This window comes from Phoenix dactylifera, chromosome 5 (assembly GCF_051530095.1).
Source record: "Phoenix dactylifera cultivar Ajwa chromosome 5, Ajwa_hap1_PhDact_Kaust_v1.1, whole genome shotgun sequence".
Lineage (NCBI taxonomy): Eukaryota > Viridiplantae > Streptophyta > Magnoliopsida > Arecales > Arecaceae > Phoenix > Phoenix dactylifera.
Genome location: NC_143194.1, coordinates 10,146,705 through 10,172,536, shown reverse-complemented (window position 1 = coordinate 10,172,536; position 25,832 = coordinate 10,146,705). Strand labels below are relative to the sequence as shown.

At 46.1% G+C, this 25,832-nt stretch overlaps 1 protein-coding gene across 2 annotated transcripts; it reads right to left on the bottom strand.

Annotated features, from left to right (window-relative positions):
* LOC103720202 (beta-carotene isomerase D27, chloroplastic-like) lies at positions 1-25,206 on the bottom strand. 2 transcript variants are annotated; one of them, XM_088721622.2, is made up of 7 exons: positions 24,828-25,206; positions 23,965-24,104; positions 6,053-6,145; positions 4,778-4,839; positions 3,012-3,118; positions 791-880; positions 1-700 (listed from the first exon to the last, which is right to left on the bottom strand). In XM_088721622.2, the coding sequence occupies exons 1-7, from the start codon at positions 25,054-25,056 to the stop codon at positions 660-662; spliced, it is 762 nt and encodes a 253-aa protein (XP_088577748.1). In that variant the 5' UTR covers positions 25,057-25,206; the 3' UTR covers positions 1-659. The 2 variants fall into 2 exon arrangements, with proteins under 2 accessions (XP_088577748.1, XP_089786789.1); XM_089930663.1 differs by having other exon boundaries at positions 1-880.
* Positions 25,207-25,832: the final 626 nt, after the last annotated feature.

Below are 25,832 nucleotides of genomic sequence, written 5' to 3'. Positions count from 1 at the left end.
TTAAATCTACCAGCAGTCTGCTGGGGAATCATATCTGTTACCTAATTATGGAGACAAAATTTCTGTTGCTTTAATTTAAAACCATCAATTGGTGATATACTGTCTCTGTTTTAGAGGATCTCATTATGCCTGCCTGTGGACAACTGGGACCAATGTTGAGCGACCATCTGGGCCAATGTAGAATGACCTACAGAATGTCTGACATCATAGCATCTCGTTGGAATATATAATTGGATGATAGAAGTAGCACAAACAATATTTGGCCATGATTTATAAGATGGTTTTTTTATTGTAATTAGATATTTCTCTGAATTTTATATTCTTCTTATCCTTCACAGAGTCATGTATTTGTGCATCATGCTTATGGAGGTGTATGGATGCATTGAAATGCAACAAAAGAACATTCCAACCTCTGCTTCACAAAACTGTTTTAGCAGTCTTAGGAACTTCATTTTGGGTGGCAGAGGTTTATCTGTGAGTGATGCTCTTAGGCCCTCTGCTGACAATAAGAAGTCGGTTATCATACATCACAACTGTTATTGGCAGTGACATTTGTCAATTGAAACAATTAATTAAAATCAATTGTATTGGCCTCTAAAACGATTGGAACTTTTCTTGCCTGTACATAATCCTAACAGATCATAACACTTCAGCCTTTGTCAACTGGAGCAATTCACACCATGTGTTTGCTTTGCTATGCCTGCAAAGTACAAGGAGAGCATAAAACACCTAGAAATGAAAGAGTGAATCTGTTTCACTTGTATGCATGCTAGAATTAGTGGGGCATTACATGATGTCCGGAAGCAAGGTTGCTTCAATGTTGGATCATCTGCTGGAGGGTGCTGGCCGAAGATCATCTCACAGCTCATATCTTCAAAATCTGAAATTTACCAAGCATAGCCTCATAATTTATTTGATGTACTCTTCAACTTGCGGACTATTCTAATAATCATCATTAGCTAATGACAAATGCAGCCGGCGTTGGTTTGCTGTTTAGATATATCTATGAGCTGTTCAGCAGTTCTGCAACTTGGGAAAGCGGCAATATATTTATATCAAAGTTAGAAAAAAATGAATTATAGATTAGGATTCTTGGAGGAGATCAAGTTAAATTGTAGATATGGGTCGTAAGTCATAAGATTTGTTGAGAATCTTTGAAAGATAATTACTCTTGGCTTTGTATTTTGAGAGATTTTATATAATTGTTTAGAAAATAGCTTCAGAGTTCGTATGATGTTATTCAGGGGAAACTGTAATTTTCCTTGAAGATTTAGTGATTGCTCTATCTCTAGGCGGGGTAGAATAATCATCAGCACAAAATTCTCTTTTAGTTAATGGGTTGCAAATAGAGAAAATACGTATAAATAGTGAAATAGCAATGGAAGCTTTTTGCTAAAGGCAACTTCATGGTAACTCTCTTCGCTGAACATGGCAGTAATTTTATACTGCTTGCAGTTAGTAAACTTTGGCATGCTTTTTATCTAAATTGCATTGTATTTACCTGTATGGTATGTATCATACAGTTAAATAATGACGTTTACTGTTTGATATTCCAATGAATTGAATCATAAGTTCTACAAGTTTGACAATATGCAAGATACTCTATATATATCTATAGATATGCTTGGATGCATGCATGGCATTCAGATCTGATATTTACCCTGAAAGTGCTTGTAATGAGTGAGATCTGACAGAATTGGGAGACAAGCATTTGGGGATGTTGGCTTGTCAATGGAACACACATTGCAGTGCATTAATAAAAAATTGTATAGTCAAGCACTTAATGAATGGAAATCAGTGGAATAAAATGGTTGCTGGTGGGAATTCCCAACATTCTTTGTATGTAGGACTGGACTCGGGGAGACCTTTCATTTCTTTGGCATGTAAATGGAGAAGTTGATGCTAAGTATCTTTACTCACTGTGTGGATCTCAGTTAGTCTTTACTGTTCCCTAAGTGGTTGTTTGGTGGCCCCTGACCTAGCAATTGCATCATTAAATTTATGAATTATGCTGCATATGCCGTGTTCAGTTAGCCTAGCTTTTTCCGAGGTACTGTTGAAATACAATCCTAGTTATGGTCAATTTTCTCAAGATGTCATTTCAAGGATTGCAATTTGTGTGTGTTCTTCCAACTTGCTGCCTTGGTAAATTGACTGGCTCACAATTAAAGATGACGAAGCACTGAAGAACATTCTGGTTGAAGGTTGTCAATAGAGATGGTTGAAATTTTTCTTTTGATGTGTTGTTTTTTAATGTTTTTGTGCTATTTCTTTTTTCAGTGGTTCTTTTTTTTCCTTGTGGTAGATCTTTTTCCAGGGAATTGATCACGTCAAGATCCCGATACCTGTTCTTTTCCCTTTGTCATACTACTTCATCATTCATAAGGCTATTGCTCCACCTGAACAGTGTGTTTGCTATTGATTATTTTTTGTATGCATTGAATTTTCACTAGTTGGTAGTATTAGTAGTGCTTTATGTAATTGTAGTCGGCTTGTCTCCTTGGGGTCAATATTGGTGGGGACATTTGATGTCTGATATCGCTTTCTATTTTTCTTCCTTGCTGCAAGTTTCAAGTAGTCATATGTAATGATCAAATCAAGAATCATTTCAAAAATCATCACAGCAAGGATCATCCACAGCCAACCAGACTTTTTTTCGGCCTATGGTTTTGATTACATATTAGGGTTTGATTTTGGTGGGGTTAAATCAGGTGGTCTGTTCAGATTTGGTCAACCTTAATTGGACTGGATCTAATTAGACAGCCAACTGGTGCTGAAACTCGGTGCTATGTTGGACCTGGTGGGCTTGGGTGAGCCATGATTGCTATGGGTTCTGGTCCACAGTGTTGGTTGCCGCACCATTGGTTCACATTGCACCAATTTTTGCTTGGAACCGAATGATTAGTGGACTCTGACTTGATCGATTTGATTTTTCAACTACAGTGGGTGGATGCATGTCAAATATTTTAAGCATCACAGGGCAATTTAATGTGACAGGAGCAGAAGCTTACTTGGAACCATGTTGATGGGCATCCCAAGTGAATCTTTGATGAACCTTTGAGTTGGAATCTTGCATAGGTTTGTGCACATCCCTATGCAATTGGTGCTCTCCAAGAACCTACAAAAACAGAACTGGTGGTAGCAAATGCAGAAGTAACTAGTTTCTGTTATCTCTGAATGCCTGAGGGTCTCTTTGGGTGTTTGAATCTGCCATTCCCCCTGATTCCTCCAAACAGGTGGGAGGGCAGCTCATTAACTTCCCTGAATCCCAATTTTCTAGGATAAGATAATACTTCGTAGAGGCTTTTTCTCTTGCCCCGAGTCAGATCATGTGACAACTAGATGTCTTTCCTTCAATTTGGCTGAGGTTAATGTTTAACCAAGCTGAACTGATATTTAGCAGAACTCGAGCTGCTTGCTAGTGGCTTCTTTAAAGTACTTGCAAAAGCATGAGGTCGATAGATTCGATTGTGTAGATACTTACAATTAATCTCATTCGATCAACTTAATTCCAACAGCTGGAATCTTTATCGACCAAACTAAAACTTCATCCATTGAACTATTTTAGGTATTGAAATAAATAAACTAACATAATTAGTTTTATAGAAAGTATCCGAGTTATATGTTCTATGTTTATTTTCATATCAGTTTGAAACAATTTCGTGTTTGGTTTATAGGTTCACACTTGTCTTGTTTACTAATTGAGTGCGCATTGAGCTGCATATAGAGACGGTTTGCTCGTTTTTATGGGCTAGATCTTTGGTTTGGTCAAGTTTGATTAAATCATGATCAGCACCGATCAAAGTCAGCAGGGAGTCATGATTTAGGAACCAAGTCAGATCAAATTGAGTTCACCTAGGTTTGATTTGGTCTGATCTACACCAATGCAATGAAATTGTTTGGGTGAATTAGGTTTGACATTTAGTTTGGTGTTCATTCCAACGGCTGGTGTTTAAATGGTGAACAGATCAACGGGCATCCTTCAACTTTTTGACAATATTGCACTGCGCAATGGATTTCTCCACTTACTTTTTCACCTGGCCTAGTAGCCCGCCACAAGTATTTGCGGTTGTCGATTTGGGGTAGAAACACTGGTGAAGCAAATGAGCTTAATTCCTATAACTATTATCACAAATATTTCAGGATCTGAAAACCATTCAATTAGGGGTGAACTTTGGAGTTTGCAAAACTAATGGAGATAAGTGGTGCATACCCAAACATGCATGCAACTAAGGCGTTAGTGGAGATGCCTGCTAACCAAGCTGGTAAGGTCTGTCCATGGCTGTATTTGATGGTTTGACTAGAGATTTAGATTCAAATTCTACCTAGATTCTGGGAGGGTTAGAGGTATTTAGGAGAGGGCTACCTCCTGATTTGTAGCTCATTATTTACAGGTTTCTTTTAAAACAATATAGGATGCTAATGAGTGCTGTTAAACTAGCTGCAGTTAGAGATGGATTAAGATTAATTTTTTTTTAAAAGTGGGATATCTACGAGGATATACAATATATTCTGAAGAACTAAAGAGATATTATGAAATGTTAGATTATTGGCACGTCTTGAATCGTTATCTTTCTAGTATTTTATGGAATCTAGATGCTCTATTGGTTGGTAAAGCTGAGTAAGGACCAAAACTAATGTTATGTTAGGAATAGTTTCCTTAGAATTTTTGGTATTTATTTTTGTAGAGAACTCTGGATTACGAGGTTTATCTCAATCATAAATGATATGATATTCTTTTCCATATTGTGAGTAATAGAGAGAAATTAAAGAGTACCTGCATTTAGGGATGTAGACTACATTCTTCTCTATTTTTCCTTGCACTTCTGATTCCCTGACCTTATCTCAAAACATCACCATTCATTTCAGCATCTAAGCAACTGCTCTAAATATCAAAACACGTATATGTGTATTTGTATATGCATGTAATTTTGTTCATTTAAACTATAAGTAGAGTAAAGTAAATCTCTCTCTCTCTCTCTCTCTCTCTCTCTATGAAATTTCATGTTTTGGATATTACAATCAAAGATATTATGTATGTGCACGCATGTATATAAGTTATATGTAAGCATATGCAAATGTTGGCATCATATTTGTAATGTTCTGTGAATCTAATTAGGCTGTTCTTATATATAATTATGTACTCAAATATCTTTACCATATTGTCATGAAATATTGATGGTGATTTCATCAGTTCCAATTTTTCTTTAATTATATATAAACACAAAGAATTATTTGAGTAAAACTAACTCCTGGAAAAGTTACGTGTAATGTGTTTATAATTTGTCTGGATACTATGTTTAACTATAATTTGTCTTAGGAACATATGAATATGTTATCATTTGATTGAGTGCAACTCTGGTCAGCTATATGTTCATATTGAATATATCAAATTTAATGATACTGCTCACCAAAAATAGAAAATTTAATGATACTGAAAAATATAATTTTGGTATCTCAAAAATTAAAAGGCAAGGGCATATAACAATTTTTAGGTGAAGTTTTGTATTTCTTCTTCTTCTTTTTGCATCATGGTAAGTTTTGTCTTTCTGGATAAGCATAATCTTGGACTGTTCTTTATTGGTGAAAAATTAGGCGCAGAGTGATGCTAAATTCATTGAAATGGATCATGTTATTTATGCTATTAAAATTTCATGAGTTATGTACCCTATATATTGTCATATAAATCTTTTAATGGTTAGATCTCTGTTCACTTTTAAGTCATTTTGAGTATATCTTTCTCCTAACTTCTAAAAGAAAAATATAATTTTGATTTTTTTTGTTTGAAATCCCTGACAATAACTGAATTTAGCGTATTTTCTATCATGGCTTTTCATGGCATAATCTAAATATAGCACAAAACTAATGACAAACCTGGCTATAATACTATCAATAAGTTATAACAAAAATTGTATTGCTAACTTTAATTAACTATTTGCCTATACATTAATGCCATTTTAAGAATAAATTTAGAATGCATTAGCCTTTGCTTCTTAAATAATGGTGTCATAAATTAATATCTGAAAATATAAAGGACAACAAGTTGATGTACCTCACAATATCCGACTAGCCAAGAGAAAAATGTTGTAGTGAAGGTAGCGAAGTATTCCCTTGAAAATTTCGATGGCGGCAATAAAAATTTTATCTGAGATGCAAGAGAATCATAAGTTTTAAATATTATATTATTAATTTGTAGAATACTTTATGTAAGTATTTTTGTTTCTTACATGAGGATTTGATTTATCATGATTCAAGAATTAAGAATACTAAAAACTTTAAACTCTTACGTATAGGTTTCCTTGTATCAATAATTGAAGTTTGTTTCTCATTGTACATTTATCATTCTCAAAAATCAATATAGGATTAATTGAATAAAAAATCTATTTCACGGTAGATTAAAAAGCTTAATTTAGAAATTTATTCTAAATATAAAAATTAATTTTTCATTTGAGATATGTAGTTGTAAATGGTTGATCAAAGTTTTGATTGTACAATCCATTTTAGCTCTTTAAAAAGGGGGTTTCACTCTTTTATCTCCTTATAGTAAATTCCAATTAAAAGATCGGAAGCTTAATATCTATATTTACTAACTATATGGAAGGAATTGTTACTTTTTAATATCAAATTACGAGATTTATGTTACATTAAACTTGAACATCTTAATAATAATAATGCATGCTGACATAACTACATTGCCTATAATTATGTATATAGCATGAGCACACTCTTTATTAGCTATACCTAACATTATAGAAATTATCACTGATTATCCTTGAAATTAAATAAAAATGAAGTGATTAAAGAAGAAGAGAGACATATTATCTTTAGGAGATGATATATATTATAAGATAAATTTTATTGCTATGAAACAAATATAAAACTGCAAATATTATGATGAGGATATTTGATATTTTAGAAATTTTATATTGTATTACTAAAACAAACATCAAAATAATATATCATTTGTAAATCTTATGACATTCTTTAACAAGGTAACGTTTTACTCACAAAGTGCAGGATTATGTTTGTTAAAAAAATAGTTTTGGGAATGAGGGTTAGTTCCAACCAAAGAACTTTGTAAAACCAAAAATAGATTTAGCGAATCTTATTTTGATTAAAATATTATTCTAATATTAACTATTCTATGTAATAGCATGAATTGTCTATCTTTTAATTTTACTTTTGACAAAAGCATTTGGCAAACCTTGAAAAATTTTACTTGGAGTAAAAGGCAAACTTGTAAAAGTGGCATCTTGCTACTTATTGGAGTGCAAAAAGGGAATTTCTAGTTCCATATAGAAGCCTGGAATGAAGTAGCCATAGTTGTTTGTTAGTCAATTTGAAAGGAAAGGAAAGGAATAAGAAAGTTTTTAATGTAAAGTCCTGGATAAAGATGGTATTAGAATTAAGTTTGGATCTATTAAGAATTAGGGACATTTATGTAATTGTAAAACATAAAAGAATACTTGATAAGGTATGCAAGAAGATTTGGATCATTCTGATTAGCACTGAAGGGGTAGGGAAGAGGAGCTTTTCATTTTCTTCCCCACTTTGATTTTGTCTCCTTTTTAATATAAATGCATACCTTACACACGCATGCACGCATGCATGCGTGCACCCACATGTGCGTGCGCACATACAAATAATATATATATACATATATATGTACGTACGTATATGTACGTAAATTCATACATGTAAATATGTATGTACATAGGTACATATGAATGCTAGCATGCTTGTATTTATGTTCTATCTAATATGTCAATTATATCTTTCTATTTTTATGCTTACCTAGCCATTAAGAAATGATCTCCCTCTTTTCCACTCCACCAAAAACAACTATAACAGTATAAGGTACTGTTGCTGGAAATTGGACCCGGGGGCAATCTTCGGTCAAAGAGAGGGAGCGGATGTGAGTCCTCACGGCGGGGCGGTGGTCCGTCGGCGGGCGGCGTCCTCTGTCTGGGTGCCTGCACACGAACCGGTGGCCGGGTTTTCCGGCGCCGGCCCTCCGACGGTCAAGTCAGTGAGGGGGGCAAATAGTATGGAGAAGGAAGATAAACAGTGAATTTTTGGGGGTACCAATGTTCCTTTTCTCTTGAGAGGCCAAGGCTCCCTTTTATATGCGGGGGTCGGTTTACCTGTGATGTAACAGGGAGAGGCCGTAGTATGGCTCGGCATGTTGTTCAGGTCGGTGCTCGGTCAGGCGAATCATTGCACTGATGTTGGCGGTATGGCCGAGATCAGAGACTTATCATAGTCGACTAGACCCTGCTGGGTCGATTTGCCGTGGAGAGCTGGGGATCCGTAGATGTCAGGAGCCACGCGCATTTATTATGGAGTAAGCCGGAGATCCGCATTAATGGTGGAGTAAGCCGGAGATCCGCATTTATTGTTGAGTGTGCTGGAAGATTACAGCGGCCATGCGCAATAAATGCCGGAGGGATGTTAGAGTACGGTCCTCGGACATCGGGGTTTCTCTTAGGTCGGAGGTCTCGGGGTCGGTCGTGTCGTGGCCGAGCGTTCCGAGGTCGGACGCCGACTTCTGCTGTCCGGGGTCGGAGGTTGTACGGCTTCTCTGGGGCATTTATGTCATTTGGGGGGAAACTTTATTCCCCCCAACACTACCCCCCGACTTCCGAGTTCGAGCGGCTTGTGGGGCTCGGACGTGGGAAGTAAAATCTGTCACTAAGGTTGGGGGGAAGGTCTCGCCCGCCCCCTTGTGCTTTCCGGAGTCTTCATGGTGAGATATGCGCCCTCGTCTCGAGGCTGCTTTATTCGGTGAGCTAATGATGGGGCTCGTATCATCATGCTTCTTGAATCGCCAGGATCATTTTACGGCGGATTAATGAGGGGGGACCTCGAGCTCGTCGAGGCGATGTCTCGATTCCGTAATCGACGCTTCTGGCTCATTAATGAGTGTGCCGTTACGGGGTTTGGCGCGACCCGAGGTCGGACGCTTTCGATTTCATGTTACTGGATCACAATTCCGAAGAAGTGGAGGCCTCATCGGGGCTCCACGTGTCCCAGATCTTATTAAACGAGGGGAGCGGAGGTTACGTCCGCTCGTTCCTCAGGACGATTTGATTCTGTGGACCCATGATGAGGCCCCGAGATCCGATGGGACAACGCTTCGATTTCGTATCCGATTTATTAAACCGGAGTGAATACGGTGCCTCGGCTTCCGAGGTCGACACGTGGCGCAACTCAGTCGGGGGGATGAGAACCGACCCCGTCGATCTGGGCCGTCAGGGGGGTCCATATAAATCCCACGAGTCTGCCCTAAAGGTCTTGCTTGGCTGCCTCTTATTTTCGTCGTCTTTCCCCCCTGCTTCCTCCCTCAGCTGAATCTTTCTGGTGGTGCCCGGAGCGATTTCCGGCAATGTCCAGTAGGTTTTCTTCCTGTTTTCACTAGGGTTTCCTCTTTTTTCCTCCTGGTCAACTTCCATTTTCTACTCTTAATTTTTGCTCCACTCTTCCGTGAGAATGGGTTCCAGTCCCGAAGAGGTTGGGTCGAGTCTGTCGGGAGAGGAGCTGGAGTTAATCCGCTCCCGTTTTTTCTTCCAGCCCGGGTTTCGCCTTGAAACCGCAGGGCCGGAAGACAGGGTGACGCAGCCGCCCCCAGGTCGGATCGCGGTCTACCGCGAGACACTTTGGGCGGGCCTGCGTTTTCCTGCCCATGAGTTCGTAAGCGACTTACTGGCCGAGTACCAGCTCGTCCCGGCGTAGTTAGCTCCGAACTCATGGAGGACCATAATCGGGTTTTTATCCCTGTGCCTCGGGCACGGGATCCCGATTTCGGTAGACCTTTTTCGTCGGTGTTTTCTGTTAAAGAAAAACCCGGCGGACGTAGGGTGGTTGTACTTCGCCTTTCGGGGCGGTATGTCACTCTTCCGGGGCGCCCCTTCCTCGATCCACGAGTGGAAGAGGAAGTTTTTCTTTCTGGCGTCTGTGGCGCCTTGGGGGTTTGAGCCGAGGTGGGGACACCCACGGCTGAAGGCCCTCAACAGACTCTCCGAGCCCACGGGGAGGGAGCTGAGGATCCTAGACTCTGTGCGAGCCCTCGGGAGGGACAACGACCTGACCGAGCTCCTGCGGGAGGACGCCCTGGCGAGCGTGGGTCTGAGCTCGGCGCGCCCCGAGGGTAAGGGCGGCTACATTATTTTCATTCTTTGTCTTTCGCTTTTACTGCCACTGGCCTGACACTTAACAAAATTTTCGATTTCAGATATTCCCCGTATGCCGACCAGTAACACGTCGCTTTTTTCCCGCCTGAGGAGGCGGGAGGCCGAGGCCGGGGGGGCTAATCCCCAGCCTCGGAGGAGAGCGAGGACAGACGGCGCTTCCTCGTCGGCCGGGACGAGTGGCCCCGAGGCGGGGGCCCCTGCAGCCGACCCGAGGCGGGAGCGGGTGGTCAGTGGTGCGGGCCCATCGGCCCCTCCTTGCCCTGCCCCCCTTGCCCGGCGGGGGGAGTCGTCCGCGGCCCGGCCGCAGCAGCTAGGACCCGGGCCCGCCCGAGGCCCCGAGGCGAGCGGCTCCGGGACCTCGGGTTCGATCGTGCCGAGTTCTTCCCGAGCTTTCCGAGAAGAGTCGGTTGAGCCGGACTCTTCCATTCCTGAGGGGAGCTCGGCCTTTCAGGACGCCGAGGTCGCACGCTCCATGTTGCGGCGTGCAGTGCTTCCAGCGGACCGGGCCGTGTTCCGGGGGATTTCGCTGGAGGAGGTCGCCGGCAGTGCTTACTGCAGCACGGCCCGGGTAAGTTCCCTTCTTAATTTTTCGGAGTTATTAGCGTGCATACGTGCCTTTCAACTCACAATACCCTCGCTTCTTCTTCTTTTTTTTTTTTCAGCATATTCTCGAGCTCGACACCATGGCGTTCCTCGCCCACGGGTATCGGGAAGAAGTTCGGTAGCTCGGCCAGCAGCTGGAGCCGGCCAAGAAAAGAATCGCCGAGCTAGAAGCGGTGTCGGCCGCTGCCGAGGCTCGGTGGGCGGCCACCGAGGCCGAGCGTCTTGCCGTGGTGGGGGCGCTTGAGGAGGAGAAGGCGGCTCACGCCATGACCAAGGCAACCATGCGCGGCACGGAGGCGCGCTTGGGGGAGGTCCAGGCCAGGGTCGCGGCCCTCGAGTATGAGGAGAGGGCCCTTCGCCTCCGACTCGAGCAACTTGAGGCCCGGGAGAGGAGGGCTCTCGAACGAGCCGAGCACGCCGTGGAGCTCTTCAAAGAGTCGCAAGAGTTCCGCGACATGTTGGAGGAGGAGACGGTCGACGGTTTCCTTCGAGGCTTCGAGAACTTCCGAGAGCAGGTGCGCCTGTACTGCCCTCAGTACGACTTCTCGACGGTCCGTCCGAGGGAGGACCGGGGCTGGGGGTCCGACGTGCGAGCCCTTCCCACCATCCTGACATCCGAGGCGGGAATATATGAGCAAGACCCCGCCGAGCCTTCGACGGGGGTAGCCGAGGCGGACGGTGTCATGGAGGTGGCTCTGGCGGCCGAGACGGACGCTGTCCCGGAGGTGGTGCCCGAAGCTCCTGCTCCCGACCCCGAGCCTGTTCCGGAGGAAGGTCTTGAGGTCATCAATGTGCCGGACGACCCCCCAGATGTGGCTCCCGCCGCTTAGGACTTAGCATATTTTTCTTTTCTTTTTCATTGTATCCGGGGTCGGCCCTTGAGCGGCCGACTTCCAATTTTGTAATTGGCCTTCCGGCCCTTTGTTAATGAAAAAGTATTTTTGCCATTCCGTGTTCATCTTTCCCTCTGTTGTCACGACCGAGGCCAGGGCCTTAGCGAACCGCCTCGATGGCCTAGCTTCGCATTTTAATTTTCGGGCTGCTTAACGAAGTTGTCCTTCTTCTCGGGCTACGTCTTAGCCTTCTCGGGTTCCAGTCATCCCGACGAAGAGGAGCTCCGAGTCTTGAGTTTTTTAGAAAATTTCTCTAAGTCCTATAGCTCGGATTTGGGAGTCATGGAGGTCATTGCGTTTAGCCTTTAGGGGAGTCCCAAGGCGTCGAGGTCGGGCCTTAGCCCTTTAACTAAGACCGGGCTAGGTCTGTGCGTGCCGCTAATCGGAGAGTTTAGTCGGGTCTCCGAACTTAACTCCAAACCCCTCAGAGGGAGCGCGGGCCAATAGGCAGGTTATTACCGACGGTTTTCGTAGTTATTGTTCTCGGACTCTGCCGAGGCTTCGGTGAGCAAGGCTGGGTTTCCAGAGATTGCCTTGGTACCCGCGTTTGGCTGGCACATTCGTGGCCGGGACCACTTTTTCAGCCGGACGTAGGAGTTTACGTCGAAGAGCCGAGTTGGGCACTAATTTATGAAATCCTCTGTACCAGTTTCGGAGGCTTGACGAACGGTGCATGCATAATGTAATTAGGAGGTCGATCCTAAGCCGACCCGTTAGAGAGGCCCGACTTTGGGGCGAGATAAGGCTCCAACATTAAGATTCCGCTCAGTAATATGTAAATAAAATTTGACAAGGAGGGCGTCCAGTTGAATGTACCTCTTTCATTCTCAGAGTTATGCTTCGCATGGTGGAGTAGGCTGCTTCCCTTCCTCGTCGACCTGCGGAGTCATTTTTGACTTTAAGGGGCTCGGGCTTCTCACGGACCCGACAGCACCCGCCGAGGTTGAGAGGGCTTGGGGAGACTTTATTGATTTGTAGCTCTTTGCGAGGTCGAGGGAGTTTGAGACCCTGTGGTCGGACCTCGGGGCACCTCAACCTTGGTCGAGGGGTCTTGTGTCAGGTCGGCGGGTCTGCGGACGCTTTGCTGACCTGTGGTACCTCCCGAAGTCGAGGGAGTCTGATTCTCTACGGTCGACCCTCGGGGCATCCCGACCTTAGTCGAGGGGGCGCTACGGGGGGCCGCGAAGGTACTACCCCGTTGTTGGTGATGAGCGCCACGGGGGGCCGCGAAGGTACTACCCCGTCTTTCCGAAGTGTCGAGGGGTCTGGGTACGCACTGTCGACACTCGGGGCATCTCGACCTTAGTCGAGGGATCGCTCGCTTCGGGGATCGGAGATCGTCGACCGCTCCTGGGGGTCCACTTCGTGGCGCCCCAGGTGGAGCCACCCTTTCCACCCCTCACGGCGCCTTTCCGAGGTCGAGGGAGTCTGGTTCTCTACGGTCGACCCTCGGGGCATCCCGACCTTAGTCGAGGGGGCGCTACGGGGGGCCGCGAAGGTACTACCCCGTTGTTGGTGATGAGCGCCACGGGGGGCCGCGAAGGTACTACCCCGTCTTCCCGAAGTGTCGAGGGGTCTGGGTACGCACTGTCGACACTCGGGGCATCTCGACCTTAGTCGAGGGATCGCTCGCTTCGGGGATCGGGGATCGTCGACCGCTCCTGGGGGTCCACTTCGTGGCGCCCCAGGTGGAGCCACCCTTTCCACCCCTCACGGCGCCTTCCCGAGGTCGAGGGAGTCTGGTTCTCTACGGTCGACCCTCGGGGCATCCCGACCTTAGTCGAGGGGGCGCTACGGGGGGCCGCGAAGGTACTACCCCGTTGTTGGTGATGAGCGCCACGGGGGGCCGCGAAGGTACTACCCCGTCTTTCCGAAGTGTCGAGGGGTCTGGGTACGCACTGTCGACACTCGGGGCATCTCGACCTTAGTCGAGGGATCGCTCGCTTCGGGGATCGGGGATCGTCGACCGCTCCTGGGGGTCCACTTCGTGGCGCCCCAGGTGGAGCCACCCTTTCCACCCCTCACGGCGCCTTCCCGAGGTCGAGGGAGTCTGGTTCTCTACGGTCGACCCTCGGGGCATCCCGACCTTAGTCGAGGGGGCGCTACGGGGGGCCGCGAAGGTACTACCCCGTTGTTGGTGATGAGCGCCACGGGGGGCCGCGAAGGTACTACCCCGTCTTTCCGAAGTGTCGAGGGGTCTGGGCACGCACTGTCGACACTCGGGGCATCTCGGCCTAAGTCGAGGAATCCTCCTCCATTCCACGTCTCATCGTCTTGCGATTCTTCCCGAGGTCGAGAGAGTTTGGGACTCTACGGTCGAGCCTCGAGGCATCCCGATTTTGGCCGGGGAATCTGAGGATCACAGACGACCCAATATTAAAAGAAGATTACAGTTATCAAGGTGAGAGAAATATTTGCAGAAAAAGGAGCTGAGTCCATTGTCCTGATTGTTTTGAACCCCTTAGGGTTTCATTGGTAATACATCCGTAGATTCTCGGAGTTCCAGCTTCGTGGGATCAGAGTCCCCTCCAGGGACTTCAATTTGTACGCCCCTGGTCGTTGTACCCGGGCGATTTGATACGGCCCTTCCCAATTTGGGGCGAGCTTTCCTTGCTCGGTCGGTTGAGAAGCCTCGGCTCTCCTGAGGACGAGGTCCCCTACTTTGAAGAGCTTGGGCTTGACTCTGGAGTTGTAGTATTGGGCCGTTCGCTGTTGGTATCTCGCCATGCGAACCCGGGCGATCTCTCTCGTTTCTTCGACAAGGTCCAAGTTGCTCCTTAGCTGGGAAGAGTTGGTGTCGGGGTCGTAATGCTCCACTCTGGGAGAAGGCAGGCCGATCTCCAACGGGATGACGGCCTCAGTGCCGTATGCTAGGTTGAAGGGGGTCTCTCCCGTGGGTAGTCGGAACGTGGTCCGGTACGCCCAAAGGACATTGTACAAGTCCTCGACCCACTGTCCTTTGGACCGATCAAGCCTAGCTTTAAGTCCCTGCAAAATAGTTCGGTTAGTTACCTCAGTTTCTCCGTTTGTCTGGGGGTGAGCGACCGAGGTGAAACGGTGATCAATGCCGAGTTCAGAGCAAAATTCCCTGAAATGAACATTGTCAAATTGTCGACCATTGTCAGATATAAGGATACGGGGTAGTCCGAATCTGCAGATTATGGACTTCCACACGAAGTCCCGCATCTTTTGCTCGGTGATCCGGGCAACGGGTTCGGCCTCGACCCATTTGGTGAAGTAGTCGATGGAGACGACCAGGAACTTTCTTTGTCCGGTGGCCAGGGGAAAGGGCCCCAGGATGTCGATCCCCCATTGGGCAAACGGCCAGGGGGCGATGATGGAGGTCAGCAGAGCTGAAGGTCGGTGCTGGATATTGGCGTTTCGTTGGCACCGATCGCACTTGCGGACGAAATCTGTTGCGTCCTTCTGGAGTGTGGGCCAGTAGTATCCCTGCCGCAGGATCTTATGGGCCAAGGCTCGACCCCCTAGGTGATTTCCGCAGATCCCTTCATGGACCTCTCGGAGGACGTAGTCCGCCTCGGAGGGGCGGAGGCATCTGAGAAGGGGAGAAGTAAATGATTGTCGATAGAGTTTATTCTCGTACAAGACATACCGGGGAGCCTGGCGCTTGATTCGACGAGCCTCCGTCTCGTCATGAGGTAGGGTTCCGTCCTGAAGGTAGCAGATGAGCCCATCGATCCAACTTGGCTCGGAGTCGACGTACATGGTAGGCTCGGGTTCCTCCGTGCTGGGGGTCTGAAGATACTCGAGCGCTGTTCCCTTGGGAAGCTCGCTCATGTGGGAGGTGGCCAGTTTGGATAGCTGGTCTGCCCTGAGGTTTTCCGCTCTGGGAATGTACCGAATATTAAAAGAATTCAGGGCAGATGTGAGTTCCCGCACCTTTTGGAGATACTTTTGCATGGATGGCCCTTTAGCTTCAAAATCTCCTTGGACCTGGTTCACCACCAGCTGGGAGTCGCTGAAGGCCGTCAGATCTCCCACTTTTAGTTCTCTCGCCAGCTTGAGCCCGGCGATGAGAGCCTCATACTCGGCCTCATTGTTCGAGGCCGGGAACTCGAGGCGCAGAGCTTGCTCAGCCACCACTCCATCTGGACTGGTGAGGATAAGTCCGGCCCCGCTGCCCCCCGGGGTCGAAGACCCATCCGAGTGCAGGACCCATGGCTGCTTCGGGGTCTCCTCCACGGACTCAGATGGCAGCTCGGGGTCGTCCGGAAGAGTGCACTCCACGATGAAGTCGGCGAGTATCTGAGCTTTGATAGCCGGCCTGGGCCGATATTCGAGGTCGAATTCCCCGAGCTCGACCGCCCATTTGGCGACCCTCCCCGCACGATCCGACCTCTGCAATATTTGCTTCATGGGCTGGTCGGTCAATATAGTTATCGTGTGGGCTTGGAAGTAAGGCCTGAGTCTCCGAGTCGAGATGATGAGAGCGAAGATGGTCTTCTCAAGTTTAGAATATCGGGTCTCGGCATCCCTGAGAACCCGGCTGGTGTAATAGACCGGCTTTTGGAGCTTGTCCTCTTCCCGGATGAGAACTGAGCTCACTGCGGCTGGGGAGACGGCCAGATATAAGTAAAGGACCTCGCCTTTCCGGGGCTTGGTGAGCAGCGGGGGAGAAGCCAGAAGGCTCCGAAGCTCTTCAAAGGCCTGCTGGCATTCTTCTGTCCACCGGAAATCTTTCGGCCGTTTGAGGCTCTTGAAGAAGGGGAGGCAACGCTCGGCCGACCGAGAGACGAACCTTCCCAGGGCGGCTACCCGCCCCGCGAGCCGCTGCACCTCCTTAACTGTCTTTGGAGGCGACATCTCTTGCAGTGCCCGGATTTTCTCCGGGTTGGCCTCAATTCCGCGCTGGGTCACTATGAAACCCAGGAACTTGCCCGAGGTGACCCCAAACGCGCACTTCGCCGGATTGAGTTTCATTTGATATTTTCTGAGCTTGGCGAACGTCTCGTCGAGATCGGCTATGTGGTGTTCCGCCGCTCGGCTCTTCACCAACATGTCGTCCACGTAGACTTCCATGTTCCGGCCGATCTGGTTTTTAAAAATCTGGCTGACCAGCCTCTGATAGGTGGCCCCAGCATTTTTCAGGCCAAAGGGCATCACCTTATAGCAGTAGGTGCCCTTGTCGGTGATGAAGGCCGTCTTCTCCTCGTCTTCTGGCGCCATTCGGATTTGATTGTATCCTAAAAAGGCGTCCATAAAAGTTAGCAGTTGGTGTCCCGAAGTGGAGTTGACGAGTTGGTCGATGCTCGGGAGGGGAAAACTGTCTTTTGGGCAGGCCTTGTTCAGGTCGGTGTAGTCCACACACATACGCCATTTTCCGTTGGCCTTCTTTACGAGGACTATGTTGGCGAGCCAGTCCGGGTAGGAGACCTCCCGGATGAAGCCGGCTCCGAGGAGTTTGTCCACCTCCTCGGCCGCAGCTCGTTGTTGCTCGGGGGCGGAGCCTCTTTTCTTCTGCTTTACAGGCTTGCTGGTTGGTTTCACCTGAAGTCGGTGGACCATGACCTCAGGGTCAATTCCTGGCACGTCCGCGGGCGACCAGGCGAAGACGTCGGCATTATCCCGCAGGAAGCTGACGAGGCGATCCCTCTCATGGGCGCCGAGGCCGGAGCCGACCTGCACGGTTAGCTCGGGAAAATTTTCTCGTAGTGGGATTTGAATAAGGAGCTCACCGGGCTCTACTTGCTTCTTCCAGGGGGTGTCCCTCGCATCGAGGGTTTCTATGGGGAGTGAAGGGCGCGTCGGGCGGTCTGGCGCCTCAGCTGGTTGTTTCACTGTGTGGGCCGCCATGTAGCATTGCTTGGCGACCAGTTGGTCTCCGCGGATCTCGCCTACTCCTTGGTCGGTGGGGAACCGCATGAGTAAATGGCGAGTTGAAACCACGGCTCGAAGGGTGTTTAACCCTGGGCGCCCAAGGATGGCGTTGTAGACCGAGGGCAGACGGACCACCAGGAAGTCCATCCTCACAGTGCTCTCCCGGGGGGCGAGGCCAACTGTGACAAGGAAGCTAGCCTCACCTTCAACCGAGACCGCATCTCCGGTAAACCCGACTAGCGGAGCACTGATTCTCCGGAGATGTCCTTCTGTCAACCCCAATTTTTGGTAGGCGTGGTAGTACAAAATGTTGGCTGAACTTCCATTGTCAACTAGGACACGCTTTACATCAAACCTATTTACAATCATTGAGATGACCACAGCGTCATCGTGAGGGGTCTCGACCCCTTCTAAGTCCTCGTCCGAGAACGAGATGACTTCATCGGTACGTGGGCGCTTCGGGGGTGTTCCCTGGGCGGCCGTTCCTGCCGAGGCCCGCCCGATCATGTTGATGGTGCCGGCGATGGGCCTGTTGTCGCCTGGATTTTCGGTTGGTGCGACATTCTCCGCCGGCCTTCTTTCCTCAGGTCGATTCCTCACGAACCGGTTGAGTACTCCCCGTCGGATGAGCGCTTCTATCTCGTCCCGGAGTTGGAAGCAGTCCTCCGTGTCGTGCCCACGGTCTCGGTGGAAGCGGCAATACTTCCTGGTATTTCGGGGAAATCCCGTGTCTCGCATAGGAGGCGGGGGTCGGAAGAAGTCCCGACCCTCAATTTCCATCAGGATCTCGGCCCGGGGAGCATTAACGGGTGTATAGTTCTCGTACCTCGCCTGGTACATCCGGGGCCGTGGTGGAGACCTCGGACGAGGAGGTGTCCTCTGCTGAGGTCGCCCCTGCTGACGGGGCGGACTCCTCAGTCTGGGGAGATTTTTTTCTCTGCGGGGCGACCGGCTCCTTTGTCGGCCGCGTTCCTCGCGGCGTTTCTTCTGTTTCTTCGAGGCGGGCTCAATTGCTCCCCGCCTGGAGGCGACTGCCTCCTCGGTCTTGGCGTACTTCCGGGCTCGGGCCAGCATTTCGGTGAAGTCGGCCGGGAAGCTCTTCTCGATGGAGAAGAGGAATCGGTAAGAGCGAACCCCAGTCTTCAAAGCCGACATGGCTATCGACTGGTCTAGCTCGCGAACCTCCCATGTGGCGGCGGTAAAGCGGTCCAGGTACTCTTTGAGGGACTCCCCCTCCTTCTGCTTGATGTCCAGGAGGGAGTCTGATGTCCGTCGCTGGCGCCGGCTGGCAGCAAAGTTGGTGGCGAACTGCCTGCCGAGCTGCTCAAAAGAGGACACCGTGTTCGGCTTCAGTCCAGAAAACCAAAGCCGGGCGGTCCCTCGGAGGGTTGCTGGGAAGGCCTTGCAGAGTATGGCCTCCGAGGACCCTTGTAGGGCCATGAGGGCCCGATAACTCTCCAGGTGGTCAAGGGGGTCGGTGATTCCGCTGTAGGGCTCCACCTGAGGCATTTTGAACCTCGCGGGAACCGGCTCGTCCTCGATCTGGCGGGAGAAGGGGGACTTGGTAGTGAACTCAAAGTCCCCTTCCTGCCTTGCCTTCTTGCTGTGGAGTGCCGCGATCTGGCGCTCCAGATGCTCAACTTTTCGGTCAAGCTCCCCCACCCGTGGGATTGTCGCTGTGGTTTGCGCCAGCCCACGGCGGTCCGGGGCTGACTCCGCCTCAGAGAGTTGGGGTCTCCGGTCGAAACCTTCTCCCGGTGACTCTCTCTGGGGAGAAGCTCGTTCTCCATTGTTGACTCTGGAGGAGCCATGCAAATTTTGGCTGGGGAGAACCGGGCCGTTGGGGAGACACTCCGGCGGGGCCTGGGCCTGCGGGGGAAGTGAGGGTAAAGCCTCCTCGCGCCGTAGACCTTGAACGACGGCGGCCAGGGCCTGGACTTGCTGCTCCAGGGCGTTAAACTGTTCCGGCTGGACCTGAGGAACTGGATCAGCTGGAGTTGGAGAATTCTGGACGGAGTGTCCAGGACTTTGCGGGGGACGCCGGGAGATGTTAGAGGCTCCCTTACTTCTCAACTTCATGACTGCTACTCGGGCCCTTCCTCTAGCGCCAACTGTTGCTGGAAATTGGACCCGGGGGCAATCTTCGGTCGAAGAGAGGGAGCGGATGTGAGTCCTCACAGCGGGGCGGTGGTCCGTCGGCGGGCGGCGTCCTCTGTCTGGGTGCCTGCACACGAACCGGTGGCCAGGTTTTCCGGCGCCGGCCCTCCGACGGTCAAGTCAGTGAGGGGGGCAAATAGTATGGAGAAGGAAGATAAACAGTGAATTTTTGGGGGTACCAATGTTCCTTTTCTCTTGAGAGGCCAAGGCTCCCTTTTATATGCGGGGGTCGGTTTACCTGTGATGTAACAGGGAGAGGCCGTAGTATGGCTCGGCATGTTGTTCAGGTCGGTGCTCGGTCAGGCGAATCATTGCACTGATGTTGGCGGTATGGCCGAGATCAGAGACTTATCATAGTCGACTAGACCCTGCTGGGTCGATTTGCCGTGGAGAGCTGGGGATCCGTAGATGTCAGGAGCCACGCGCATTTATTATGGAGTAAGCCGGAGATCCGCATTAATGGTGGAGTAAGCCGGAGATCCGCATTTATTGTTGAGTGTGCCGGAAGATTACAGCGGCCATGCGCAATAAATGCCGGAGGGATGTTAGAGTACGGTCTTCGGACATCGGGGTTTCTCTTAGGTCGGAGGTCTCGGGGTCGGTCGTGTCGTGGCCGAGCGTTCCGAGGTCGGACGCCGACTTCTGCTGTCCGGGGTCGGAGGTTGTACGGCTTCTCTGGGGCATTTATGTCATTTGGGGGGAAACTTTATTCCCCCCAACAGGTACTATATGATATATGTAATAATATATAGTCATGAAAAGTGATATTTTAAAGGTAGTTGATTTGATCGGTAAAGTCATTAGAGGTTGGATTCTTCCAACCAAAGTTTGAGTCTCCTCTTTAACACAATTCATGATCATAATAAATTTCGAAAGGCACTGTTTATTTTAAAAAAAAAACAAAAAAAGAAACAAAATCTTATAAGTGATGCCTTGATATTGCTATATATTATATTATATTTTAACCAGTATAGTTCTAAAATTAACTTATAAAAATAATATGTGTAATATAATACTAAACAAAAGTTAGTATTGTATATTATTAACTAAGTACTTTGCTTCCAAAAGATTTAAGTAATTATGGAAGGAGTCAATTGGAGGAATAAATAAGTCAAGACAAATGACTCAGAATAACACATACATACACATATATACACATAGAGACAGAGAGAGTTAGGTTGAAATGTTTTGAGATCATTTATTCCAAATATTTTCCAATAACAACAATGAAGTGTGTTTCAAAATAAAATTCAACACTATTGCTCATGATTCATAATATATAAAATTACTAGAACCAAAGCTCATGAATTTTCGAGATCTTTTACTCATGCATTAAAGGAAAACAAAAATGACAATTTCAATAGTATGATATTATGTTTTAATTTGATTTATGACTCGAAAATATCCATATTAGCTGAAATTTAATTTGTATATATTTTAAAATATTTAGATCAAGATAAATGGTTTGAAATTGCAAATCAAATAGCCTTGTTATATTTCTGTTCACTAGCTATATTACTATCTTTTGTTTTTGCTGGCCAGATGCTTAGGTAGGAGAATTCCAAATTAAATCATTTTTGGTTTCTAGCTATTTTATATATCATTGATATTGATTTTTATTTTGAAAAATCCTTCAATGATTTTGATTAGGAAGCATTTGGAGCCAAATGCTCTCAGAAGTATTCTAGCCTAATTCACATACTCTCTCTCTCTCTCTCTCTCTCTCTCTCTCTCTCTCTCTCTCTATATATATATATATATATATATATATATATATATATATATATATAATTAAGGTTGTTAAACAAGCGATATTTTACATGAGCCAGCTCATGTAAACTAATTATCTCAAAACATATTGTTACGGGGGGTTCCCCGAATTTAGTCCCACATCGACCGTGTAGCGGGAAGGTCTGTGCCATATAATGGGGCGCTCAATAACCCTTCCCTTAGGAGGCGCCTTTTGTGAGGCAAAACCGCGAGGCGCCGTGAGGAGGGCTCCGGGTACGCTCGACCCCCGAATCGGACCCAAAACGGACAATACCTTCTGAGGGACACTTTCTCTTCCGCTGCTCGGATCGGTGGGGACTCTGCTGGTGACGGGGTGCAAATCCCGCATCAGATGGTGCTAGAGGAAGGGCCTCGGCCCTCCGCCTATCCAGTAAGGAGCCGACCCGGGCACAGGACCTCCCCGCTGGGGGGCTGTGTTACGAGGGGTTCTCCGAATTTAGTCCCACATCGACCGTGTAGCGGGAAGGTCTGTGCCATATAATAGGGGGCTCAATAACCCTTCCCTTAGGAGGCGCCTTTTGTGGGGCAAAACCGTGAGGCGCCGTGAGGAGGGCTCCGGGTACGCTCGACCTCCGAATCGGACCCAAAGCGGACAATACCTTCTGAGGGATACTTTCTCTTCCATTGCTCGGATCGGTGGGGACTCTGCTGGTGATGGGGTGCAAATCCCGCATCACATATAACGTAAAAAGATCTTGACGTTTTATCCTATCTCTTAAAAGAGTTGTTCACGAACAATCGATATTAGTCTCAATTGATAATTGGCTTACGTTGGAACTTGAGCTTGGCTTAGCTCGTTCAAGCTTAGATCCTCGATAGTTATAGTTGATTCAAGGAACATATGTGAGTTATTGATTGATGCCTTCTAGGGGTGCGCAAAACATCAACTGTACCATGAACCCAACACGAACTGGTCCTTTTGGTTTAATTTATATCATTTTTTTAATAAAAAAATCCAGTTTGGTGTCAATTTAAGAAAGGCTTGAATTAAAAAAATTTGGTTTGATTTTGGTTTGAATTTCTAAAAAAAACATTAAACTAAACCGACCTATGTATGTACATATATATATATATATATATATATATATATATATATATATATATATATATATATATATATATATATATATATTATTTTTTCTATTTTTTAATATTTTTAATATATAAAATGAAATTTTTGTGTTTGCACTTAGCCCGTCCTTTTTAGCTCAACTCATTAAATATCACTTCGATAAATCGAACCAAGCAGAACCAAATTTCAGATCGATTTTTGTATATGATTGGTTTTATTTCGATTTTAGTTTTAGAAACTGGTTGTAAATCAATTTTGTTTCATATGTATCTATAAACCAATCCTACCCTCCTAATGCCTTCTCATCCTTCTATAACAATAAAAGTATAATTATGGAGAATGAGAACATGCACTGCCCATCTAATATCCAAATCTCGTTTTTATGGTGTCACATGTGGAGATGCATGCATCCACCATCACTATTTTCCATGTTGATGACTTGAGAAAAAGGTGAATGGGCGAATCCTACCTGCTTCCTTCCATCTCATCCATAGATGGAATTTTCCATGAAGCATATGCTATATAATAAACCAATTAATTAAAAGTAAGAGGTTGTTTGGTGAGCAAGTCTATGGTGCAGTTGAATCATTTTATTTCACTAAGGGACCAACTGTAGATAGTGTCTCTAGCCGTCATTGTGAAATAAACATCATTCGTTGTATGAAGTTTTCACTAGGCATGCAACAGCCCTAAACCATGTGTCCAAGAGACCACCTCTCACATACGTACTTATTGCTATTAGTGATTGAGATTGGAACCACACTTGAGGGTCCAAACATCCATCACCTACCATCCATAGTGGTGCATATTCCCCACATACTGGAACATAGATGTAGTGCATGTTTCATATAGGCATAGCTAATTAAATCGAGACCATCATGGATTGATGGGACCCACCAATTTGCACAATTTTGTGAATGGCTGCACCACCTAATTCTTCCGAAAATTGGAGCATATTCAACCATGGAGTATGGGTCTATTGATGTCGGTGCATGGCGAATTTTGAGTCTCGAGCACATAATCACAACTTTCATGAGGATGTATCAACATTTTTTTTCACAATGACCTATTAACAATGTTGGCCTCATTCTCTCAATGTAGATCTCTCAAAGTCTTTTGTTTGTATCACACTCTACACCAATAAAAACAAAGTCATTAGACTTAAGAGTGGACCTAAATTGTGCCCTAATGGACATGAAAATTAATCTAATGGAGGGCCACATGGTGGCAAAATGGTTGGGTCCAACGCATTAAACTCATGATATAGCACAGATCCAAAGATTTGCGCCGAGATATTTATGTGTAAAAAGATGATTTTCCAACCTTTTTTTTTCTTTTCGAGTGCATGTATGCGTTACGTAAACAGAATTATAGTATCAACTTCATTATAGATCCTTGTCCAAGCAAAAGGGAGACTTGCCATTGTTAGTATGAATCCTGGAAAGGCCTTGTTGAGTGATTGAATCACCAATTCCTGCTGTCCCTTGGCATCATAGCTCCTCATAACCATCATCGCAGCCTCCACTAGGCTTTCATAGCCTTCCTTCTTGTTCCTCATTCCTGGGAGCCATCAATATTAAATAGTAGACACTCTAAGCAAATCAAAAGAATTTATGCAAGAAACAACAACAACAACAATAACCACTACTATTATCATTATTATTTTTTAGGTTTGGTCAAATTTTTACGAAGCTTTGCTAAGTTTGAACCTGATGATTTTTTAAAAAACAAAAAAATAAGAAAATTATTCCTAGTGGAACTCAAAACCTGCTATAATTTTGGTTTGCATTGTGGCCAATATTAACTGTTATAGTCTATAACAGTATAAGCCCAAAAGAAATATTTTCTTTCAAATAACTGAACATTTATGTTTTCTTAGCCCCTCAGAGAAATTAAAAGAAAGACTTAACATCATTCGAAGAACAAATTCACATCACGCAAGAAACAACTAGTGTAATAACAGTGATATTATCATCATTACGTTGTAACAATTCTAACCTTAATGCAACCAAAGGGCCCCAAAACCAATATAAAATCCATAATGACATGAGGAAGGTATTTAGAGAACCATGGATATAATTCAGACGATTCTTTCTTTTCTTTATACATACATACATACATACATACATATATATATATATATATATATATATATATATATATATATATATATATATATATATATATATATATATATATATATATATATATATATATCGTCAACTTTCTCTGTTCATTAATATAAATCGCCAAAATAATTAAACCGAAAAATCCATGATAAACCTGTCGTTGCTTGGACGCTCTCCGATAGGTGGTGGATGGCGAGACGGTCGAAGCAGTTGTCTTTGTACGCTGTCTTGTCCTTGGCCGGTGTCGTTCCGCCGACCGCCTTCTTAGGCTCGGCCATCACTGCGACGACCAAAGAAGGTGGTTTCAGCTTGTAGGCTGGTCTCCGGTCGATTTTTGCAATAGCTTTGAAGCCCCCATAGGGAAGAAGAAGACTGGATTCCATATGAGATATGAGAGAGAGAGAGAGAGAGAGAGAGAGAGAGAGAGAGAGGTTAGTTTATATGCAAGTTTGTGTATGGTTTTAATATAGAGAGAAGTGGGGGAGCGAGAGAAAGAACAAACAAGGTTTCAAGAGCATTTCCGGTTAGGGAGTTGGGGAATAAAGGGAATGGTAATGAACTAAATGGGATGAAACATCATTAGTTTGTGTGAAACACTGTTCTAAGATTCCACTTCTGTCTCGTTCTCAAACATTATGATTGGAGAGGTTAAACAAATCGTAGAACATGCACCATTTGATGGGGGGTGAACGATGGGATTTGATGGGATTATCTCTATGATGAGAATGATGTCCGCAACTATGTTGGCACCTTGTCTTTCAGCAAAAATCCAAAAAAAATCTCCCTCAAATATGACGATGGGGAATGGATCGATACCTTTGGATCTAATTTTTGTATTGTTACTATTATTATTATTTTATAATTGATCTTTGTGCATCAAGGAAGGACAAAAAAAAAGAAACAAGAAGCTAACAAAAGAAGAGGTAATTAACCTTCTGGTGATTCGACGTGGATTGAATCGACTCTAGGCTTAGCTTGACCCAAATGTCATATAAACCTTGGTTAGGGTCTAAGATTGCCAAAATAAATTTGACCCATGGTTCTTCTATTTTCAGGTTGGGTCAAAGTTTGAGGGACTCGATCGAAATCTTTGGTTCTAATTTTTCTGAGGTGAATCATGTTTATTCTGGTCCCATGGTTCTTCCTTTTTGGTTCTAAT